This window comes from Lissotriton helveticus, chromosome 3_1, assembly GCF_964261635.1.
Source record: "Lissotriton helveticus chromosome 3_1, aLisHel1.1, whole genome shotgun sequence".
In the NCBI taxonomy this organism is placed as follows: Eukaryota; Metazoa; Chordata; class Amphibia; order Caudata; family Salamandridae; genus Lissotriton; species Lissotriton helveticus.
In genome coordinates, this window is record NC_136061.1 from 1,203,671,822 (window position 1) to 1,203,692,121 (window position 20,300).

A 20,300-nucleotide genomic window follows, 5' to 3' on the forward strand; every position below is an offset into this window, starting at 1 on the left:
CGCTTGTTCCGTCCTGCAAGCCTTCTTGATTTAATCACGTTTGCTGAGCCACCTCCGAGGGGTATTCCTTGGGTATCTATTCATGATCTGCTGCTAGAAGTCTATATCAGATTAGCAAATTACTTACCTTTGGTAACGCCTTATCTGTCAAACACTATCTTCCCACAAATTCCTTACCCACCCTCCCATCCTCCCCGCTCAGTGAACCAGATCAGGTGTAAGGGACAACCTTTTTAGGGCCTTAGTCTTTTCCACACCAGTGGTCAGTTCTCATCGTGGCTCTGCGCTCCTGGCGTGGAAAGTCGCGAAAGTAACTGACGTCAGCATGGTGAGGTACTGCGTGCGTCATTTCTGGGGTGGGACCGAAGGACACCACCCACCAGTGCACAGGGATGCGGCTCGAAAATCTGGGGATATTCAAAGGTAAGGAATCTGCGGCTAGATAGTCTCTGCAAGATGAGGCATTACCGAAGGTAAGTAACTTGTTCAACACAAGCGTAATTAAATGAAAGAAAGAGAGGGGGCTACACTTATATTACTTTGAGTGCTTAGGTAGGAGATCTCTGCTGTTCCCTCCTCAACCTTTGCCTTTAGGTTTTGCTCTCTCGTCTTGTCGTGTGCCGTGAAATATTTATGTAGGGTTCTTTATTCACGAGCCCTGGTTGTAAATAATAGATTAGTGACAAGTTCCGCGCTGGGCCAGCCCACAGGGTTCCAGGGTTGAGAACAGGTCTGCATGTGTCGGGCACGGCGCTATCTTCACACACACACCCTGGGAGCTTTCCTTGAAGTCTGGCACCAGACCAGTCATGCGGCGGCTGAGGTCCTCCCGGGTCACGGCGAAAGCAGCCCGGCTGCTAGGCGAGTGCTGTGGAGGAATTCACCCTGAGTCTTCGAAAGAGGGTAATGACTCTGTAATGTTGTAGCCGGAGGGTGGGGCGAGGACCTGGGCGTCACAAGAACTGTTTGCAGCATTTCATTCATGCATTTCTTTGGGTGTCGGAGTTGTTGTCGTCAGCCAATCACGGTAGGTAAATCATACATGGGCGAAGGCCAGCTGCTGAAAAAATGCCGCAGATCACTCCACTGTCTGCTAATAATGCATAGAATGGCAGTGCCTCATTTGACGTGTCCCCCTTTCACCCCATCATCAAAAAGCTGTAACCCCGACGTTGTCATATAGAGATCACCTGCACAACCGCTGACGTCCTGGTTTTTAGTTGCACTGGTCCCCTATTCAGTGACTGGTGTAGCCCCTGCGGCCCCCCCACACCCTGAACTTGTTCAAGGTCAAATAGCCGATTGCTTTCACAGACATTTTTCAGCATTCTTCCACATACTCGCAAACTATGGTCTGCGCTGAAAGAAAACAGCACGGATAGATAACAAACATATCAAGCAGTGTGTGAATTGTTGGTGCCATGGTTGTGACGTACAGCAAGTAGCCTCTCAGTCTGATTGCACTTCTCTCACTTACTTTTACTTCCAGGTTATGGAGACCGAGCGGGTGATCTACTTGGTTACGGAGTATGCAAGCGGAGGGGAAATCTTTGGTGAGTGTTTTTTTATGTGCTCTCAATTTTGCAATTCCTCCAAAAGGAAGGGGGCACTGTTCTGTTGCTGCATGCGTATGCTATGTTGCTGTCCCATTATGGGGGATGCTATGTTGCTGTCCCATTATGGGGGTTCTAGTCTTAAAATTACACTTAATATGCTCGCGCTAAAGGAGGCAACATCTTCCTTGTTTACGTAGACCTAAGCGCGGCATTTGACTGTGTCCAACATGCAAAGCTTTGGCAAATACTAGCCGCCCTGGGAGTGGATCCCCCGATATTAACCTTTCTAAGGGAACTCTACAGTAACGCGGAAGGTCGAGTACGATTTGAGACCAGAGGTGAATTGTCACGACCCTTCCAAATAACGAAAGGAGTAAGGCAGGGTTGTGTACTGGCTCCCTTCCTGTTCAACCTCTATACAAACGGGCTTGAACAGGCGATGCTGGAAGGGAGCCAGAATCTGCCCCAGATAAATCACCGCCCGATTCCACCCCCCTGTATGCCGATGATTCTGTAATCCTAGCACGGACCCCAAACCAACTTCAACGGCAGCTCAACAAATATGTAACATTCATGGATTCACTCGGCCTCAAAGTTAACATTAAAAAAACGTTTACAATGAATATTGGCCCCAGGAAAAAACTTTCCAAATCCATATCGATTGACAATAACAGTCTTGAAAGAACCCCGGTGTATCCATATCTGGGCATCTTAGTGGATGACGCAATGAACTGGCACAAGGCAGTGGAAGCCAGAAACCTCCATTTCCGTCGTGCAACCTCAGCACTAATTTCTTTCTCAAGGAAACTGGGCAAACCAGCCCCACCCGAACTGTTAGCCATATACTATGCAAAATGTCATAGTGTGGCTACCTATGGAGCTGGAATCTGGGGACATGGATGTATCGATCAGCTTCAGGTTACCGAAAACGCCTTTATCAAATACATCCTAGCCCTCCCCCAAAGTTCCCCGATATTAGCCTCGCACCGGGAGCTCGGCATGGAATACATCACCGACACCATTCGATGCCAGCCCATCTTATTGTGGCATCGAATATGGTGTAATACCGAAAGTCATCTAACCCGCTCCCTTATTATTGACTGTCTCGGTCTAACAAACTGGCGGAAAATCCCGTGGCTTAATTACATACATAATTTCTTTAAAGATCTGGACTGTGAGCACTATTGTCACGAACCACCCTCAGTCGAAGATATTTCAAGGAAACAACTAAAGCAAATGTGTATGGGCCATTTGAGAGAACTTCGAAATCAGGCAGAGATTATTAAAACGCAAAACGGAAAAATCAGTTCAGTGCAGCCAGGAAAAGCTATCCAGCCCTATTTGACATATTTCTTATCGAATTATGAAAAGTTTTTACTTACTAGACTACGTTTCGATCTTTTTTACCGTCTGGTTTCATTCCCAGAAATGAAGAACTGGTCCCGCAACTTGACGAGATGCCCCTGTGATGGAGTCGCCTTACAATCTACGATTCATGTCGTCCTTTTTTGCAAATATTACAAACTAGCAAGGAAAACATGGATTATTCCTATTCTCCGATCCAGTGGACTCAGACATTCTTATCCAGCACTCTACTATTTACAATCCCCGAAATCCCCTTATGAAGCCAAACTTATAGCAACTTTTCTTAAAGCAGTAATATCAACACGTCGTAATCTCTTTAGTTAAATCAATATTTTTCTAACCAGTAAAAACTTTTCCATCGTTTCCAAAAAGTTTTATTTTATAGTGATCTCACCATTCTGTGATTTTATTGTTTTTTTCTTTGTATCAAATGTACTTTTTATGATTTTCAATTTGATAATCGAATAAAAGTTGATGAAACTGAAACACTTAAGGTCTCACCTTTACAAAGTGATGTCGAAACCTACCAGAGAGATCAGCTGTCTGTTTTGCTAATGACATCTTGGGGATATTCGTTTAGTTTCCCTGGGAGTGCATTCCCCCCGTTGCTTACCACTGGCTTTGTGGTTTGAAACTCAAATTTGCTTGCTTTCTACTTGCTGACTTTATTTGTTTTAAGCTGTCCAGCTTGAGTTCCTTCCCTTGCCCAACCCCTATTTACTGTATTCTTTCACCAGTGCTGAATTTCTGTAAGCAGTCCTTTAAAACATGTTTTTATCTTGTCACATTTGTTATGCATTCAAAGCCAGAGGTTAGATGTCAGGCTCTGTCTTCAGGTAGCTTGGTGTGTACTTTTCTTTCTCTTACTTCAAAGTGAGAGGAGTTATGTGACAATCATGCTGGCATGTGCTGTACGATGTTATTTTTTTTAATCTTGCTCAAAACAACATTTAAATGTCAGTAAATGAACTGTGCAGATATTTCAGAATATGAAAAGCACAAATTAAGCATATTTTTGGGGTAATTCTGAAGTGTGGTGAAATTTTTTTTAATATACACTAGGTGATGATATTTCCATGCTTTATCATTTGTGTGCTGCATACGTTTATAAGTAAAACTGTCTGTGCAAATGTAATGCACCACTCCACTGTACACCACTCCACTTTGCATCACTGCACGCTACTTCACTCGATGCCTCTCTACTTTACACCGCTTTACTTTATGCCAATGCACCCTACCACTGCACTTTTTGCTGCTGCACTCTACGCCAATCCACTCTGCTCCACTCTACTTTGCCAATGCACCCTACCCCATACTACGCTGCTATGCACCACTGCACTTTTTCCTGCGGCACTCTACGCCAATCCACTCTGCACCACTAAAATCTACGCAACTGTATTCTACTCTGAACCATTCCCCTCTATGCCACTCCACTCTATGCCACTCCAATCTACCTGCTCCACCCCACTACACTCTACTCCGCTGCACTGTACACCAATGCACTCTGCACCCCTTACTCAAAACCAATATACTCTACACCACTGCACTCTGCTCCAGTCTGCACTGCACTGTACGCCACTATACTCAACTCTGCAACAATCTATGCACTATACACCATTGTACTCTGTCTCTTTGCGCTGCATCACTCTTCGCAACTGCACTCTTCACTAATGCAGTGTACACCACTCTGCACCACTATACTCAACACCATTACACTCACCACTACACTGTTCACCCCTACACTCTACGACACAACTATCGAACAATGCACTCTGCCACTGAACTCTGACACTCTGCTCTGCATCACTCTACGCCACTGCACTCTACTCCGCACCACTCAACGCCATGTTGCTGCACTCTACTCCAATGCACTCACCACTGCGCTCTACGCCACTGCCCTCTGACACTACTTCGCTCTACTGAACTCTGCGCCACTGCACTCTGACACTACTCTGCGCTACTGAACTCTGCGCCACTGCACTCTGACACTACTCTGTGCTACTGAACTCTGTGCCACTGCGCTCTATGCCACTGCACTCTATGGCACTCTACTCTGAATCACTCCACTCTAATCTATTCTTCACCACTCCACGCCACTGTCCTCTATGCCATTCTACACCTCTGCACTGTACTCTGCACCACTCCACGCCATCCTGCTGCACTCTACTCCAATGCACTCATGTACTCTGCACCACTGCACTCTGACGCTGCGCTCTGCGCCCTGACCCTATTCTGCGCCACTGAACTCTATGCCACTTTACTCTGCATCACCCCTCTCTGATCTATTCTGCACCACTCCACACCACTTTCCTCTATGCTATTCTACACCACTGCACTCTACTCTGCATGACTCCACTCTGCTTTGCATCTCTCCACTCTACTATGTAGCACTGTTAGACTTGGCATCTTTTTGGCATGTTTCCCCTGTCTTTTTGCTTTCTGACCTCCCGGTTTTGACTCTGTTTTTGCTGGTTTAGTGTCTCTGTGCACTTTCTCACTGCTGTTCAGTGTTAAGTGCAAGTGCTCTTGTTGTAAATTATGTTATGGATTGGTGTTTCCATGATTGGCATATTTGATTTACTGGCGAGGCCCTAGTAAAGTGCACGGAGAGTGCCAGGGCTGGTAATTTAAACGCTACTAGTGGGCTTGCAGCACTGGTTGTGCCACTCACAGAAGTAGTCCTGAAAAGGTAACTCCGAACTGCCACCATAGAGTCTGTGCACAGTTTGTAACTGCCATGTCGACCTTGTAAGTGCACCCACTTGCCAGGCCCAACCTTCCCTTTTTCTACATGTCAGTCACCTCTAAGTTAGGCCCAAGGTACCCCTGTGGGCAGATTGCTGTGTATGTTAGAAGTAGGACATGTACTGATGTGTGTGACATGTCCTGGTGGGGAATTACAGTGTATTTCGTTTTTCACCATTGTTAGGCTGCCTGTTCCTATAGGACAGAATGGGGAGTTTGTTTATACCGTCTTATAAACATAACTACCCATGAGAACAAGGTAGAAAATATAGATTAGCATGTCTGGACTCAGAATGTTAAAATGCATCTTTTAGTGTAGATGATTTTTACATTCTGTGTTTAAAAATACCACTTTCTTAGAAAGCAGGTATTTTCTTACTTAGCTATCCTGTGTGCCTCTGCTGGGGTTGTGGATTTACTGTCTGGCTTTGGGATGACAGGGACTGTAGAGGGGCAGTGGCTCCAGAGAGCCTGAATGGTCAGGGCTGGGCTGAATAGACCAGGGCTGCATTTAGAGTAGTGGGAGGAGATTTGCCTTGCACTATGCCGTCTCCACCACCTGACAGGAAGCTGCACCAGTGAGGATAGAATTGGTTTGGGCAGGGTACAGAGACACACTACCTCAAGAGAACAAAGGATTTGGTGGTATAAATATTGAGGCCCAGAACTTTAGAATTCTTTTTGACCAAGAAGACTGACAAGAAGAAGAGCTGGAGAAGCTGTGAGGAGGAACTACCACTTTGCTGTGTGCTTTGCTGTGTTGGCCTGCAGTGGCTGCTTCTGTCTTGGCCAGTGAAAGGACTGGACTTGAACTTTCTGCAATCTCTTTTTGTGAGTTTCTCCAAGGGCTTGAGATAGAGCTTGCCCCCTGTTCAAGAAGTCTCTGGAACAGCAAAGACTTCTAGGTCTTCTGCTCTCAGCCCTGGGGACTGTGTTTTGTGCTGGAACAGAAGAAAAAGCAACCCAACTCCGTCTACGATGCCGCTGATGACTCCGTGTCCTGAAGGCACAGCAGAGGGCATTGCCACACTGCAACCCTGGTCTCACCGACGGCGCCTGCTGACGCCGCCACTGAGCCTCTACTTGCAACGCAACCTATGTGCACCGCACTCCGCACCGCCTCACTTCACATCGTTGCCTTGGTATCTCCAACTACTTCGCTTCACGCCGACATCGACACCGCTGCTTGCACCGTGGTTCGAGGGCACCGCTCTTAATGTACTCGATGCACCGTCCTCAACCCGCACTACAACCTTAGCCTGCCGGCACTAATGACTCCAGTTCGTCAGCCGACGCCACCGCTTCAATGACTACGACGCTGCTTGCACCATGACCTGCCAGCATCGCGACGAGCACCGCTTCTCTTCGTACCTCCTGACTTCAACCGCGAGGAGTTTGATCTACAACGCGTGCGACTCCAACACCAACCTTCAGAACTGACACCTGCCAATATTGCGCTTTCGTAGCTCAACAAGAGGTCACTGACGCCCTGCATTTCTAAAGGTACTATTTTGCGGGTCTTCCCGACATAGTAGCTGGCCCGCGACGCCGCAGTCAGCCAGAACTGTTTGGAATTTGTTGCTCACGACACCGTGATAGCCCCAGGCAGAGCTATCGACTTGAAGGAATTTTATTTTGATAACTGAAGATTTCGAAGTACTGTATTGTGGATTTCTATCGTTTTTGGTCTTTTCTTAAGTATATATAAATAGTGGATATTTTTCTGAACTGGTGTGGTGTCCTTTTGTAGTGCTTACACTGTCTTACTGTTAGTTATGTGCAAATGCTTTACACACTGCCTCTAAGATAAGGCTGACTGCTAGTGCCAAGCTACCAAGGGGATGAGCATAGGTTATTTTAGGAGTGTAACTCCTTTATCCGGACTAGAAGGAAGGGTCCCTCCTCTGCTAACTAGAGGCCCCCATTTCTAACTATCACTCTACTCTATGGCATGCTACTCCACTCTGCACCATGCTACTCCACTCTGCACCATGCTACTCCAATCTGCACCACTCCACTCTACGCAATTGCGCTCTGCACCACTCCACGTCACTGCACTTTACGTGAATGGACTCGACACAATGCGAAACCAGTGCACTCTACGCCAATCTACTCTGCACCACTGTTTTTTACACCACTTCACTCTAGTCCACTCTGCAACACTACACAACATGATACTTCACTCTGATGCTCTGCTCCACTCTGCCACTCCATTCTACAGCACTCTAAGCGACTCTACGACAATACTCCACTCTACAATGCTCTATGCACGCCCTGTATGCCACTCCATGCCACTTTTCTCCACTCTACTCCACTGCTTCACTCAAAGCCACTCTAATCTGGTAGATGCTTCTAGCTGCAGATTCCTCACCTTAGAATGATACCAGGCGTCAGAGTGGATCCAGAAGTTTTTCGAGAGCAGCACCCCTGCACGCCAGTTAATAGCGTAGTTCGACTCCCCATGGTGTCATTAGCATAGTCGCCAAAAGAAGTGATGTTCGTGGTGCCTTAATAGGCGCCACTCAGGCATGTTGGCGTGAGTCCTTTATTTCTCTGCCAGTCAATGGAAGAGCTATCTCTTAGTCATGTTTTAACTAGGTTTTTTCGATGATTTAAAAAAAGAATTTGGGGGGAGGTTTGACTCCTGGTGTGGCAGGGATGTCCTCGAAGAAGGCCGAGTTCAAGCCATGCAGCGCTTCTCCCCAACAGATGTCGGTGACGGACCTGCACCATGTATGCCTCTGGTTCCTAGAGCGGAAGCACAACTTGGATGCCTGCCCTGACTGCCATGCACCCGAAGGGTTTAAGGGAGGGATCCCACAAGCTTATGGCCGATCGATGTGCAAATACTTGACGTGCCATGCCGCATCGTTCACTGTTCCTGTCGAAAGGAAGATCCTGGCACTGGTCGCTGAGCCTGAGGTAGTCTCATTCGAAGTTGTTGAGGCGTTCAGTTAAGTCCAAACCGAGCAAAAAGAAGAAGAATTTGAAGCGTGGTTCGACTTCACCTCGTCTGTCAGCTAACGAGATGAGGGAGCATCGTAACTCAAGGCCTGGCTCCGCGGTTGAGCCAGCATCTGGGTCAGCTCTGTGTCTTCCTGAGTTTCTAGGACCCAATTGAGAGAATCTTCAGAGGCCATGCACCTCATATTTGGGTGGCCTGTTCCCTCCGGTGCACCTTCAGGTCCCATGGTTTCAGGAGGGGCCCTGCTGGATCCACGCCGGCGGCCCGGGCACCAGTCTGGTCCCCTGCATCCACAGAGGGATCCAGATGGACTTTGGTTGTGCCACCTTGACCGTCCCCCATGAACAACTACAGGGGCAACCCAGCAACCTGAACCAGGGGCAGTCAATATATATTCCTAACAACAGTTCAGGAGACAATTGATTGACAACAATTGTAATCTATTTACACATAGGTTACTGCAAACAAATTTACATTTACAAAAGAAGAAAGGAAAAAAAGGAATAAGGGGGAATCGTATATCAAATGGACCAAATACTAAAAAATTCTTTAGAAAAATATCACAAATTTATAATAAATATAAAATTAAACAGACACGCTCAGATAAATACTTGCTGGTATACAAAACAATACATCACAAAAAGACCAGACAGGTGGCAAACAACAAATATGTTACAGTGAAGATACACCATATACAAGGATTATGTGTCCTCTGAAATTTATTGGCCACATATGCGTCGACGGCGTTTCAACCGCTGTTCAGTTGCGCGGTCATCATCAGGACAAAATTGTTAACTGAGCGTCAAGCAATTTCTGCAATTACAAATGCATGTATCACAAATAATAATTTGGGTTCCCTTGAAGGAAAGAAGGAAAAAAGAAAAAAAGAAAGAAGCAGAACAGAGAAGAGAGAAGAACTCCCATTGAAAGTGTGTTGATTCGGTTTAGAAATTAAACCAAACTCCCCGAAAAAGAAAAAAGTTGCCATTCACCTCCCTCGTGAATTGAAATGAAATTACCAACACCAAATATTTGTTAATTGTAAGATTTCACCTCGATTGAAAATACTGCGCGAGGAATCACATTAACTTTGAGGAGCTCGCAGGGAAATTCATATTCACAATATGCTGTAAAAAGAAAACTCAAATAAACAGCCAATCTGGATTTATAGAGAAATCTGCAAAGCCATTGCAATAACCACTTACTTAAAAACAGCAACAAATCCCACGGAACAAGGCTTCAGCTTCTAAACTTCTTATTAGTGCAATTTACAATCGGGATGTGAAGACTCAATCTTAAGCCATGTGTTTCACCCGGCAATCAGCTATGAACAAAGGGGAATTGTTGTGTCAATGTACACAACTTTATTCAAATGAAAAAACTTTAAACAGCATCCCATTGGACGAACCAATACATTAAAATAGAAAAGTGAGTGTATGCCTCTGGTCCCTAGAGCGGAAGCACAACTTTGATGCCTGCCCTGACTGCCATGCACCCGAAGGGTTTAAGGGAGGGATCCCACAAGCTTATGGTCGCTCGATGTGCAATTACTTGACGTGCCATGCCGCATCGTTCACTGTCCCTGTCGAAAGGAAGATCCTGGCACTGGTCGCTGAGCCTGAGGTAGTCTCATTCGAAGTTGTTGAGGCGTTCAGGTAAGTCCAAGCCGAGCAAAAAGAAGAAGAATTTGAAGCGTGGTTCGACTTCACCTTGTCTGTCAGCTAACGAGATGAGGGAGCATCGTAACTCAAGGCCCGGCTCTGCGGTTGAGCTAGCGTCTGGGTCAGCTCTGTGTCTTCCTGAGTTTCTAGGACCCGGAGGGTCCCCGACCGAATTGAGAGAATCTTCAGAGGCCATGCACCTCATATTTGGGTGGCCTGTTCCCTCCGGTGCACCTTCGGGTCCCATGGTTTCAGGAGGGGCCCTGCTGCTGGATCCACGCCGGCGGCCCGGGCACCAGTCTGGTCCCAAGCATCCACAGAGGGATCCAGATGGACTTTGGTTGTGCCACCTTGACCTTCCCCAACACCGATCCTAAGTTCGGCACTCCTGGTGAAACCATCCCAATTCCAACACAGAGCTGGAGGGGCATCATCCAACGCCGGCTCTGGTGCTTACTGGAACCATGCCTTCTTACCTGAAGTCTGAGATCTATTCTTATGGGCTAGGACTCGGGGAGCATAGGGAAGAGTCATTGGACCCTGGAGAATACCAGCCTTACGAAGAATAACTGGACTGGGCTGAGGATCTGGGTGAACCGAGGGGACTGGATATTTCTTTAAATACTGGCATGCTTTCTCCCCCAACCATTGCTATGGAGGCGGAAGCTTCTTTTGAAATTGTAGTGCAGAGGGCAGCCTGCCCTCTGTGGCAGTCAAGACTAATAACTTGACAGATGTTCTTCAACCTAGAGTGTCACCATCTGAACCGCTTCTCCCTTTCAATGAGGCACTTGCTGACATCCTGTTTGGGATTGGTCCAAGCCCAACACAGGCGTCTTTGAACAGGACAATTGCTCGCTGCCACCCTTGCTCCAGAGGACCCGAATTTCCTTACCCAAAACCCTACCCCAGAGAGCTTGATGGTCCAAGCCTCCACGTCTTACTTAAATCCTGATGCATTCCCTACCTCATACCCGGACTGGGAATCCAAGAGGCTGTAAAGTTGGAAAGGTGTTTTCTTCCACCAGCCTGCCACAGCGATCGGTGAACACTGCGTGTCTTTTGGGCCGCAATTCCTCATGCTGTGGGATACGGTTACGCAGGTGCTGCCATCTGTCCCGTAGGAGGCCCAAACGGTGCTCTTCTACGCTATTGTTGATGGGAGGGGATTTAGCAAAGTTCACCATCCGTTCTGGACTTGACACCACCTACTCACTAGGCAGAGCAGCTTTGTTGACAGTAGCCTTGCGACGCCACTCCTGGTTGAGGACGATTGGCTTTCTGGAGATGTCCAGTCCTCACTCATGGATATGCCCTTTGATGGCTCCCGTCTCTTTGGAAATGAGGTGGATTTGGTGCTTGAGCGATTTAAGGACAGCAGGGCTACAGCCAGGTCCTTGGGCCTTTCCGTGGCCCCTCGTCATCCTCATTCTGCCTTTTTGCTGCCACAGAAGGGCCGTACAACCACGTCTTTACCCACCCAGCCATCGCTGCATGCCCGCTCTCCCACCTCTGCATGGCCGCGGACATGGTTCCTACTGGCACTCGTGGGTAGGGTGGCCAGCGGTCAGGTCAGTCTTTTCTAGTCTGGAAAACGCCACTCCAAAGAAACCATGTATGAACCTCACACAACAAGAAAGGACTGCCCTAAACAATCTACAAAACGATGACTCCATCGTTATCAAGCCCGCGGACAAAGGCGGAGGGATAGTCGTGTTGGACAAATCATCATACCAGACTGAGTGTCTAAGATTACTGGCAGACCATAACAACTACCGAAGATTACCGGTTGACCCTACAGAAGACCTGAGAAGCGAGATTACCTCACTCGTGGAATACGGAGAAGCTGAGGGTTATAAATCAAAACAGGAGGCGGATTTTCTATGCAAAAGTGAAGGGAAGGTACCTTACTTTTACACCATTCCAAAAATGCACAAAAACAAGATACCCCCTCCTGAAAGGCCTATTGTTTCCGGTCTCGGTTCCCTTTTGGAACCATTGTCACGGTTCTGTGACGTATTTCTCAAGGCTCTAGTGCAAAAAACAAGAACCTACCTACAGGACACCAAAAGCGTGTTACAACTACTGGACCCACTGACCATAGATGAAGACACCCATTCTGGTCAGTTTCGATATCGAGAGCTTGTATACAAGCATACCTCAGGATGCCACACTTGAGATCCTTAAGAAAGCGCTGGATAAAGAGGAATGGACGTCAAGAACCCCCAGGGAATTCATTCTGGAATGTGCAAGGCTGGCTCTCAAGAGGAATTATTTTGAATACGAGGACCAGATATACCTGCAGATCGGGGGTACGTCAATGGGCAGTACTTTTGCCCCGAGTGTGGCGGGCCTATATGTGCATGATTTTGAAGAAAAGTACATCCTGAGTGACTCCAATCCCTATAGCTCAAACATCTTGTTATGGAGACGGTACATTGATGATGTGCTTACGATCTGGAAGGGTACTGAGGAAGCCCTAGTGTCTTTTTTCAACTGGATCAATACGTGTGATGACCATCTGAAATTCACGTATGTGAAAGATCCTAACACTTTGGTCTTCTTAGACCTAATAATAACAAAAGAGAATGGGAAGCTGACAACAGTCACTCACTATAAACCCACTGCTAAAAACAACTTATTACGGTTTGAAAGCTTTCATCCCAGACCACTACGTGAAAATCTGCCCTACGGTCAATATTTGCGTATTCACAGAAATTGCAGTGAACTTGCTGATTAGAAGAGACAGGCCCAAGATCTCACTGTCAAACTAAGGGATCGTGGTTACCCTGACAAAATACTGCACAAAAGCCAAAAACGCGCCCGTAACCAGCCGAGAACCGCCCTCCTGGAGAATCAAATCAGAGAAACGGAGGAGCCACCTTTGACTTGTGTCACGACATATAACACCATCTCCAACACTGTTACCAGAATAATAGGTAAGCATTGGAGTATACTGAACACAGGAAACCTGAGATGGGAAAAACCCTTGTTCTCCTACAGAAAAGCGCGCAGTATCAAGGATGCAGTAGTCAATACCAGACCGAAAAGAAATGCGAGAGACCAAGAAACAGTTCTCAACACGTGGGGTCTGCCCAAAGTGACAGGCCACTACAAATGTGGGAGCTGCAGCGTGTGCCCCTTCACTCATAACACCAAAACTCTACAACTGGAACCCAATAAGACCTGGATTATCAGAGGGCAAACCAACTGCAATAGTGAAAATGTTGTGTACAGAGTGACCTGCTCTTGTAACCTACACTATATAGGTATGACAAGTAGAAAGGTCAAGATACGTATCGGAGAGCATAGGAGCAACATCCGTTGCAAGAAAGCCAACACCAAACTGACTGAACACTATCTGTCAAGTGGGCACACACCTGACGATATACAATGGACTGTTATTGAACAAATCAAACCAGGAACCAATCTGAACCAACGCTTATTCGAGAAGGAACAGAGATGGGTGTATAGGCTCTCAACGCACAAAACTGGCTTGAATGATAACATCCCTTGGTATACAACGATGTGATAACTATTCTCATGATTAATCCAAACTAACAATGATAGTATTACATTTATTATTATCATAGTACAGACTAAACAGCAACACAGCCCCATTCTACCTAACGGGCTCTTCCATTGTTATAATGTTTTTGTCCCAACAAGTAGAGTCCTGTTACTTCTCTAGTCCTGCCCTGTCATTTTGACCCTTTATCCACTAAACTGGCATGTGTACACGCTTCTCGTTTTCTAAATGTCAATTACGAACGCGTGCTCACTATGACAACCAGACCGCTACACGTCACTTCACTGTAGCCACGTGATCGGAACCACACATCTCGTGGGCGTTTTCCGACTAGCTACGCTGACAGTGACAGTTCACGTTTCCTAAATTCTGAATGCGAAAGCATGGTTACCAAGGTAACCAGCTTGCTACACGTCACAGCAAAGGAGCCACGTGATCGGAACAGAAGAAAGGCACACCCTCAGAACGTATTCCGATTGGCTACTGAGGCGGTGACACATCACGCCACGCCTAAACCAGGAAATACTGAGTAGGTTATTTTACCGGCATCACCGAGGCACCGATCATTCCACGGGGCTTCGAGAGCAGTAACCAAGTAGGTTTACCGCCAGATGATCACATACCGCAAGTAAGTACACACTCACCAAAACGGGTACAACGCGGTGCGCCTGCACCTTATTCGAGTGTCACGAGTTGGAGTGCAATGCGTGCATTCATTTTTGTACCTATGTTTATTTTCAACTTCGTAGGTTACGGACACTTGCCGTCTTGGTAGATCTGAAGCCCATGAAGCGACAATTACTGCTTCAAGTGTAAGCTTCGCATGAACAGTTTTTTCCTTTTCCCAAAAAACCACTGAGACTGTAATGAGACTAGCACGCAAATATTAGAATGCAAGCCGAATGTCGATCGGGCGGTTACAAGTCACATGTTTACCGGCCGATAACTTTTACTTTTGATAAACTCACTAGCGGTTCGCTCTAGAGCACAAAAAACGATCACTTTTCACTCCTACCACCAGCCTTAATAAGACGAGTACCTCAAAGACCTTGCCTCTTATGACGGTACCCACTTAAGCGCGATCCAGTAATAGACACTGGAGCCCACTTGGAACTTGCACAACCTATATGACTAAATAATATAGGTAGTCACCTGATGGGGGTGACTTCACTAAGCACTATATATGTTATATGTATACCCTTGTTGTGTCTTTCCTAGTACGCAATCTCAACCCCGTTTCCCTTTTCTGCCTTACAGGTTTTTTTCTAAACAAGGATTAAAACACACCCTTTTACGTTAGATCACAATTTTGTGGTCTTTAAATTGCACGTGGGCAGGGCGCACCTTAGCGTGTGCGTACCACCCCGTGTAATCCTCACGGTCCTGACGAAAACCATAGAATTTTTTCTGATGGTTGAAACATGTAGACCTTTTTATCATCTTACTCCGTAATTTTGCACATAGCACACTTTGCTATGTTTAATACATTACACTTCTTGAGACACCAAAGCCTTCCTAATTAGGCACAGGTGCCACACTGGTTTTATTGGGGTTCAGACGCTCAAGAATAAAGTCTTGAAGTGAGTAGTACTGGCCCCTTTCACTGTAATTTTTAAGCACATATAAAAAACAAACAATAACCCGCTCCACTGTAGTCAGGTGTCGCAGCACACCCTATGGGCATTCGGCCTTTGGGGTGGGACCCCGATGATGAAGCATGTCACTAACTAGGTTGGTAAGTGAGGGGTCTTCTCAAAGGACAAGCATTGTCCGGTAACGCGTTGGGGCACACTGTGCTAACCTTGACATCAACACTAGGAAGTGGCTAATTGCTATTTTCCTCTCCTATAGGGGGTACTCCTCCATTGTTGCTATCAGTCTACCATACCCCCTGCAGCCACAGCCTCCAAACCCGCCTAGTCTGCCCATGTATCATTATGATCAGTCAGTGGGTGACAGGATTCGCCATCACCTGCCGCACTGGCACTCTCTAACATCGGACAGGTGAGTTTTGTAGATTCTCCAATGGGGCTACTCCCTTCAAGACTACACTTCCTTCCATGCCACTCATGACAGGGTGACGTAAAACCACCTATCTCTTCTCTACCCGGAAGTGACAGCTCTTTTTTTTAAAGGAGCCATTGAGAATGTGCAGGTAGCGGAAACATATTACGGCTGTTTTCCCCTCTACTTTCTGGTGCCCAAGAAGGATGGAGTCCTTCGTCCGATCCTCAACTTACGTTCTCTCAACTTCTTCCTCAAGAAGGGACCCTGGAGACTGGATGGTAGCGTTAGACTTCAAGGATGCCTACCTTCACATTCCTGTCATGCCTGCCCTTAGGCGTTATCTGCAGTTCGAAGTGATGGCATGGTTGCATCTCATCTGTGGAGATCAGGGGTGCCAGTCTTCCCCTATCTCAACGACTGCCTATTGAAAGCAGGCTCACCCCAGGCTGTTGTCTCCCACCTCCAGACTATGGTGGACCTCATGCATTCGCTGGGGATCACTATCAACGTGCTGAAGTCATGCCTGACTCCCTCTCAGACGCTCCCTTTCATCAGAGCTGTTCTGGACAGAGTGCCTTTTTGGCCTATCCTCCTGAGCGGTGAGCCCGGGATATTAAGGCTATGATACCTATGTTTCAACCTCTATCCTGGATTTGGGTAAGTGACCCCAATGTAGGCCTTGTAGCCCACAAGGCAGGGTGCATGGTATTCAGAAGTAGGCCTTCTACAAATGTAATGTTAACATGACCTTACAGTGACTGTCATCGGATAGCTATTTTGACTGTTGCAGTCGAAACTGTCCTATGTAGAAAACCAGAGTAAAGATTACAATACTAATACTGTATTTTGGGAAAGGAACCTGATAGAAAAAAATAGACCACTGTTTTTTATAGTTATTAATAATTCAATTCAGTGGTGGTCAGATTTGTATAAATATTAAGGAAAAGTAACTTTAGTAAAACTACCTTTTCCTTGCCTGAAGTTCTTGTAGGCTAATTTGCATTGGTACCCAGCCAGCAATTCACATTGCTTAGTTGGTGTGACTAGGTGTTAAATGACTCCCAGGAGCTAACAATAGACTGACGTCAATGGGCATCGATGACTCCTCTGAACTCTACTGAAGGGTGTGGGCATCTTTTTTTGTTATACTGCAGTGTCACATCCTGGTTGAGTGTCAAAGCCTGCTTTACAGGTCTGCGGGTTTACACAAAACACTTTGGGGGGGGAGAGGTGTTAGACCTGGCACCATTGGCGTGGGTCTCGCTTCCATTTTTGCTGTTGCCTCATGTATTTTTGCTCGTGTTAGATGATTTGGGCACTGTGCCGCTGCTGTCCAGTGCCACAGTGCAAGTGCTCCCTATTGTAAATTGATGTATTAATCCGTGTTGCCATGTTTGGCTATTTGGTTTACTTGTCAGACCCTAGTACAGTGCACTGAGTGTGCCCAGGGCATGTAAATCCAAATGCTGCTGGTTGACCTGCAGCACTGGTTGTGCCACCCACAAAAGCAGCGTTGTAAAATGTGTCTAAGGTCTGCCATTGCAGAGCCTGCGTGCAGTCTGGTACTGTCATGCTGACTGGGCAAGTGCACCCACTTGCCAGTCCCTAAACCTTCACTGTTCTTCATATCAGTCACCCCTATGGTAGGCCCAAGGGCAGGGTGCATTGTAAGTATAAGGTAGGACAAGCCCTGATGTGTGTGGCATGTCCTAATAGTGAATTACAGCCATTTTCGTTTTTTACTATTGCAAGGCTACCTGTTCTCCATAGGCCAGAATGGCCTGTTAGAATTATTACATTTCATAATCCTAATTGACTCAGAGAACATGGTAGAAATTCTAGTTTAGTATGCCTGAACTCAGAATGATAAAATACATCTTTTAGTGAAGTTGGTTTTAACATTCTGTGTTTGAAAATATACCTTTTAGAAAGTAGGTATTTGCTTGTCTAACTATCCAAAGTCTGCCTCTGCTAGGTTGTGTATTCCTTTGTCTGGTTTTGTGAGTGACAGGGCTGGGTGATTCCCAGAGACAGGATGAGTCAGCCCAGTGGTGAATAGAGAGATCTGCATCTAGATGGGAGGGAGGAGTTGCACCTGAACCTTGAATAGGGCTGTGCCTGCCTTCCATAATGCTGGCTCCACCTCCTGTGGGGCGTCTGATGTCTCTGCCCTGCACACTGAAAGAAGAGAAGGAGTCCTGTAAACAAAGTGCTCCAGGCCTGGACTTGCCTTCCGAAATGCTGGCTCCACCTCCTGTGGGGCGTCTGATGTTTCTGCCCTGCACTGTGAAAGGAAAGGAGAAGTCTGGTAAACAGAGTGCTTCAGAACTGGTTTGGACTGGGCAAAGGCCCCTCTCCCCTTCAGAGAAAAAAGGATTTTGGACATAAGTATTGGCACCCTGATCCCAAGAAATTAGATCACTTTGGACTGCAAGAAGAAACCTTTACTGAGGAGAGGAACCTGAAGAAACAGAGGAGAGACTATTCCCAAGCTGAAGCACTGCTTGGGGGATTTGCCTGCTGTGGTTGCCTTACTGCCAAAGGAAGGAGAAAGGAACTTTGTGTACTTTACTTTCAACTTGTGAAAGATCTCCAAAGGCTTAGGAAAGAGCTTGCCTCCTGCTGAAGTCTCAGGGAGAACAGACTTCAACCCCCAACTCCCCAGTGTTCTTTTGGAAGTGCCTGCTGCTGTTTTGGGCCTTCTGAGGAACTGCGTGTCGCAAGGAGCTGGAAGCAAATCCGAAGGAGGGTGTCGCCGCTGGAACTGTCGCATTGCACCGCATCGAGAGAAGCGTCTCGCAACGAAGAGGAAGCGTGTCGCCGTCGCTGCCGTCGCAACTCCGAAGGAGGGTGTCGCCGCTGTACCTGTCGCATTGCACCGCATCAAGAGAAGAGTCTCGCAACGAGGTCGGAGCGTGTCGCCGTCACTGTGCCCGCCGTCGCAACTCCGAAGGAGGGTGCCGCCGCTGGAACTGTTGCACTGCACCGCATCGAAGAAAAGCGCCTTGCATCCCCCGAGAAGTGCGCCTCCGTCGGAACTGCTGCCGTCGCATCGTGGATGTCGCCGCTGTAGTTGTCGCATTGCGCGGAAGCTTCACGCATCGTGGGAGAAGACTGTCGCAGTTGGAGCTGTTGCCGTCGCATCGCTGAATAAGGGTGTCGCCGCTGCAGTCCACGCATCGAACCGAGAACTTCTCTCATCCCCGGAGAAGCGTGCTGCATCTGGAAGATCTTCATGTCTTTATTTCTTTGTACTTGAACTTTGCTGCATTTCCCTCGCTGCGATATTGCTTGTCGTGGAAGCGCAACGCATCGTAGGGTACATTGACGCAAAGTGTCGCATCTTAAGAACTGAACTAAACTAAGCTAAATCTACCATCTTAAAGTAACGTATTGTGTATTTTTGTCGTTTATGGTCTTGTGGTAACTCTATATAAAGTATACTTGATTTTTTATATAAAACCTTGTGTGGTGTCCATCTGTAGTGTTGTTACTGTATGTGGCCACAAATGCTTTACACATTGCCTCTATGATAAGCCTGTCTGCTTGTGCCAGACTTATGTCTCTGGGGCTAGTACGGGTACGGTGGCTGCCTCAAACTGGATTTAGATTTCGGAGTACACTAGGATCATAATACATTCCACACACTCAACCTCAGCACCACGTTTAGTGTATTTAGAGACTTTTGCCATCTTGAAAATGTCCAAGGTGGGTAGGGTTGGCCCTGGAACCTTTTACCGAAGTTGGGTAACTTGGTATTTGGGTGTGGCCTGAGAGTGCAACTGTTTATGTGACCTATTGTTATCGATTCTTTAAAATACTCTGAGTGAGCTTTGGCTTTGCACAGAGGACAAATACTCACACATCATGATCTTACCTTTTTGGTTGATCACTCCACACCCACCTCCTCAAATATTAACTATTATCCCTGGAGCCTCATGTGATCGTATATTGCACTCTATGTTCCCTATAGGGTGTGTGCTTGTGCACCCTATACTTTCACGCAACACCTCTGCTGGAGCACGCATGGCATTTCTGGGCACCAAGACAAAGACTTTCCCTGCTGCTCATTTCGAAAGAAAGCAGCAGTGTGGAAGGAAGCTTTCTCTTCTTGTGCATGTTGCACTAGAAGGGAATGGAGTTGACAAGAGATGCTGCTGGCATCCCATGAGTATTTTGATGGGGCCGCTCATGGTGGCAGCGTGACCCGACAACACCTACATTTATAATGTTCTCAACACATTTACAAGTCTTTTTTTCTCTACCTGTTTGCTTGCAGAACGTGACAAGATGTTAAGTGCATTAACATGCCAACAGGCTGGAGGGGAGACACATAGACTCAGTAGTTTAGAGGGCAATCAGGCTGGTCTTACAGGCCATTTTTTTAGGCTGTTTGTCATGTTTTACGGGCTGGTGGAATACTTGTTACGGTTGATTCTCCTGATCTTATAAGAAGCACTGCCTGCATTAAG

General features: G+C 46.9%; 1 protein-coding gene across 3 annotated transcripts in view; it reads left to right on the plus strand.

Annotated features, from left to right (window-relative positions):
- SIK3 (SIK family kinase 3) overlaps positions 1 to 20,300 on the plus strand; it is a 739,490-nt gene that overhangs the window by 270,685 nt on the left and 448,505 nt on the right. For all 3 annotated transcript variants that reach the window (XM_078681850.1, XM_078681849.1, XM_078681848.1), the window contains exon 3: positions 1,490 to 1,553. In XM_078681850.1, the coding sequence (XP_078537976.1) occupies positions 1,490 to 1,553 (64 nt within the window). The remainder of the gene's footprint in view (positions 1 to 1,489; positions 1,554 to 20,300) is intronic.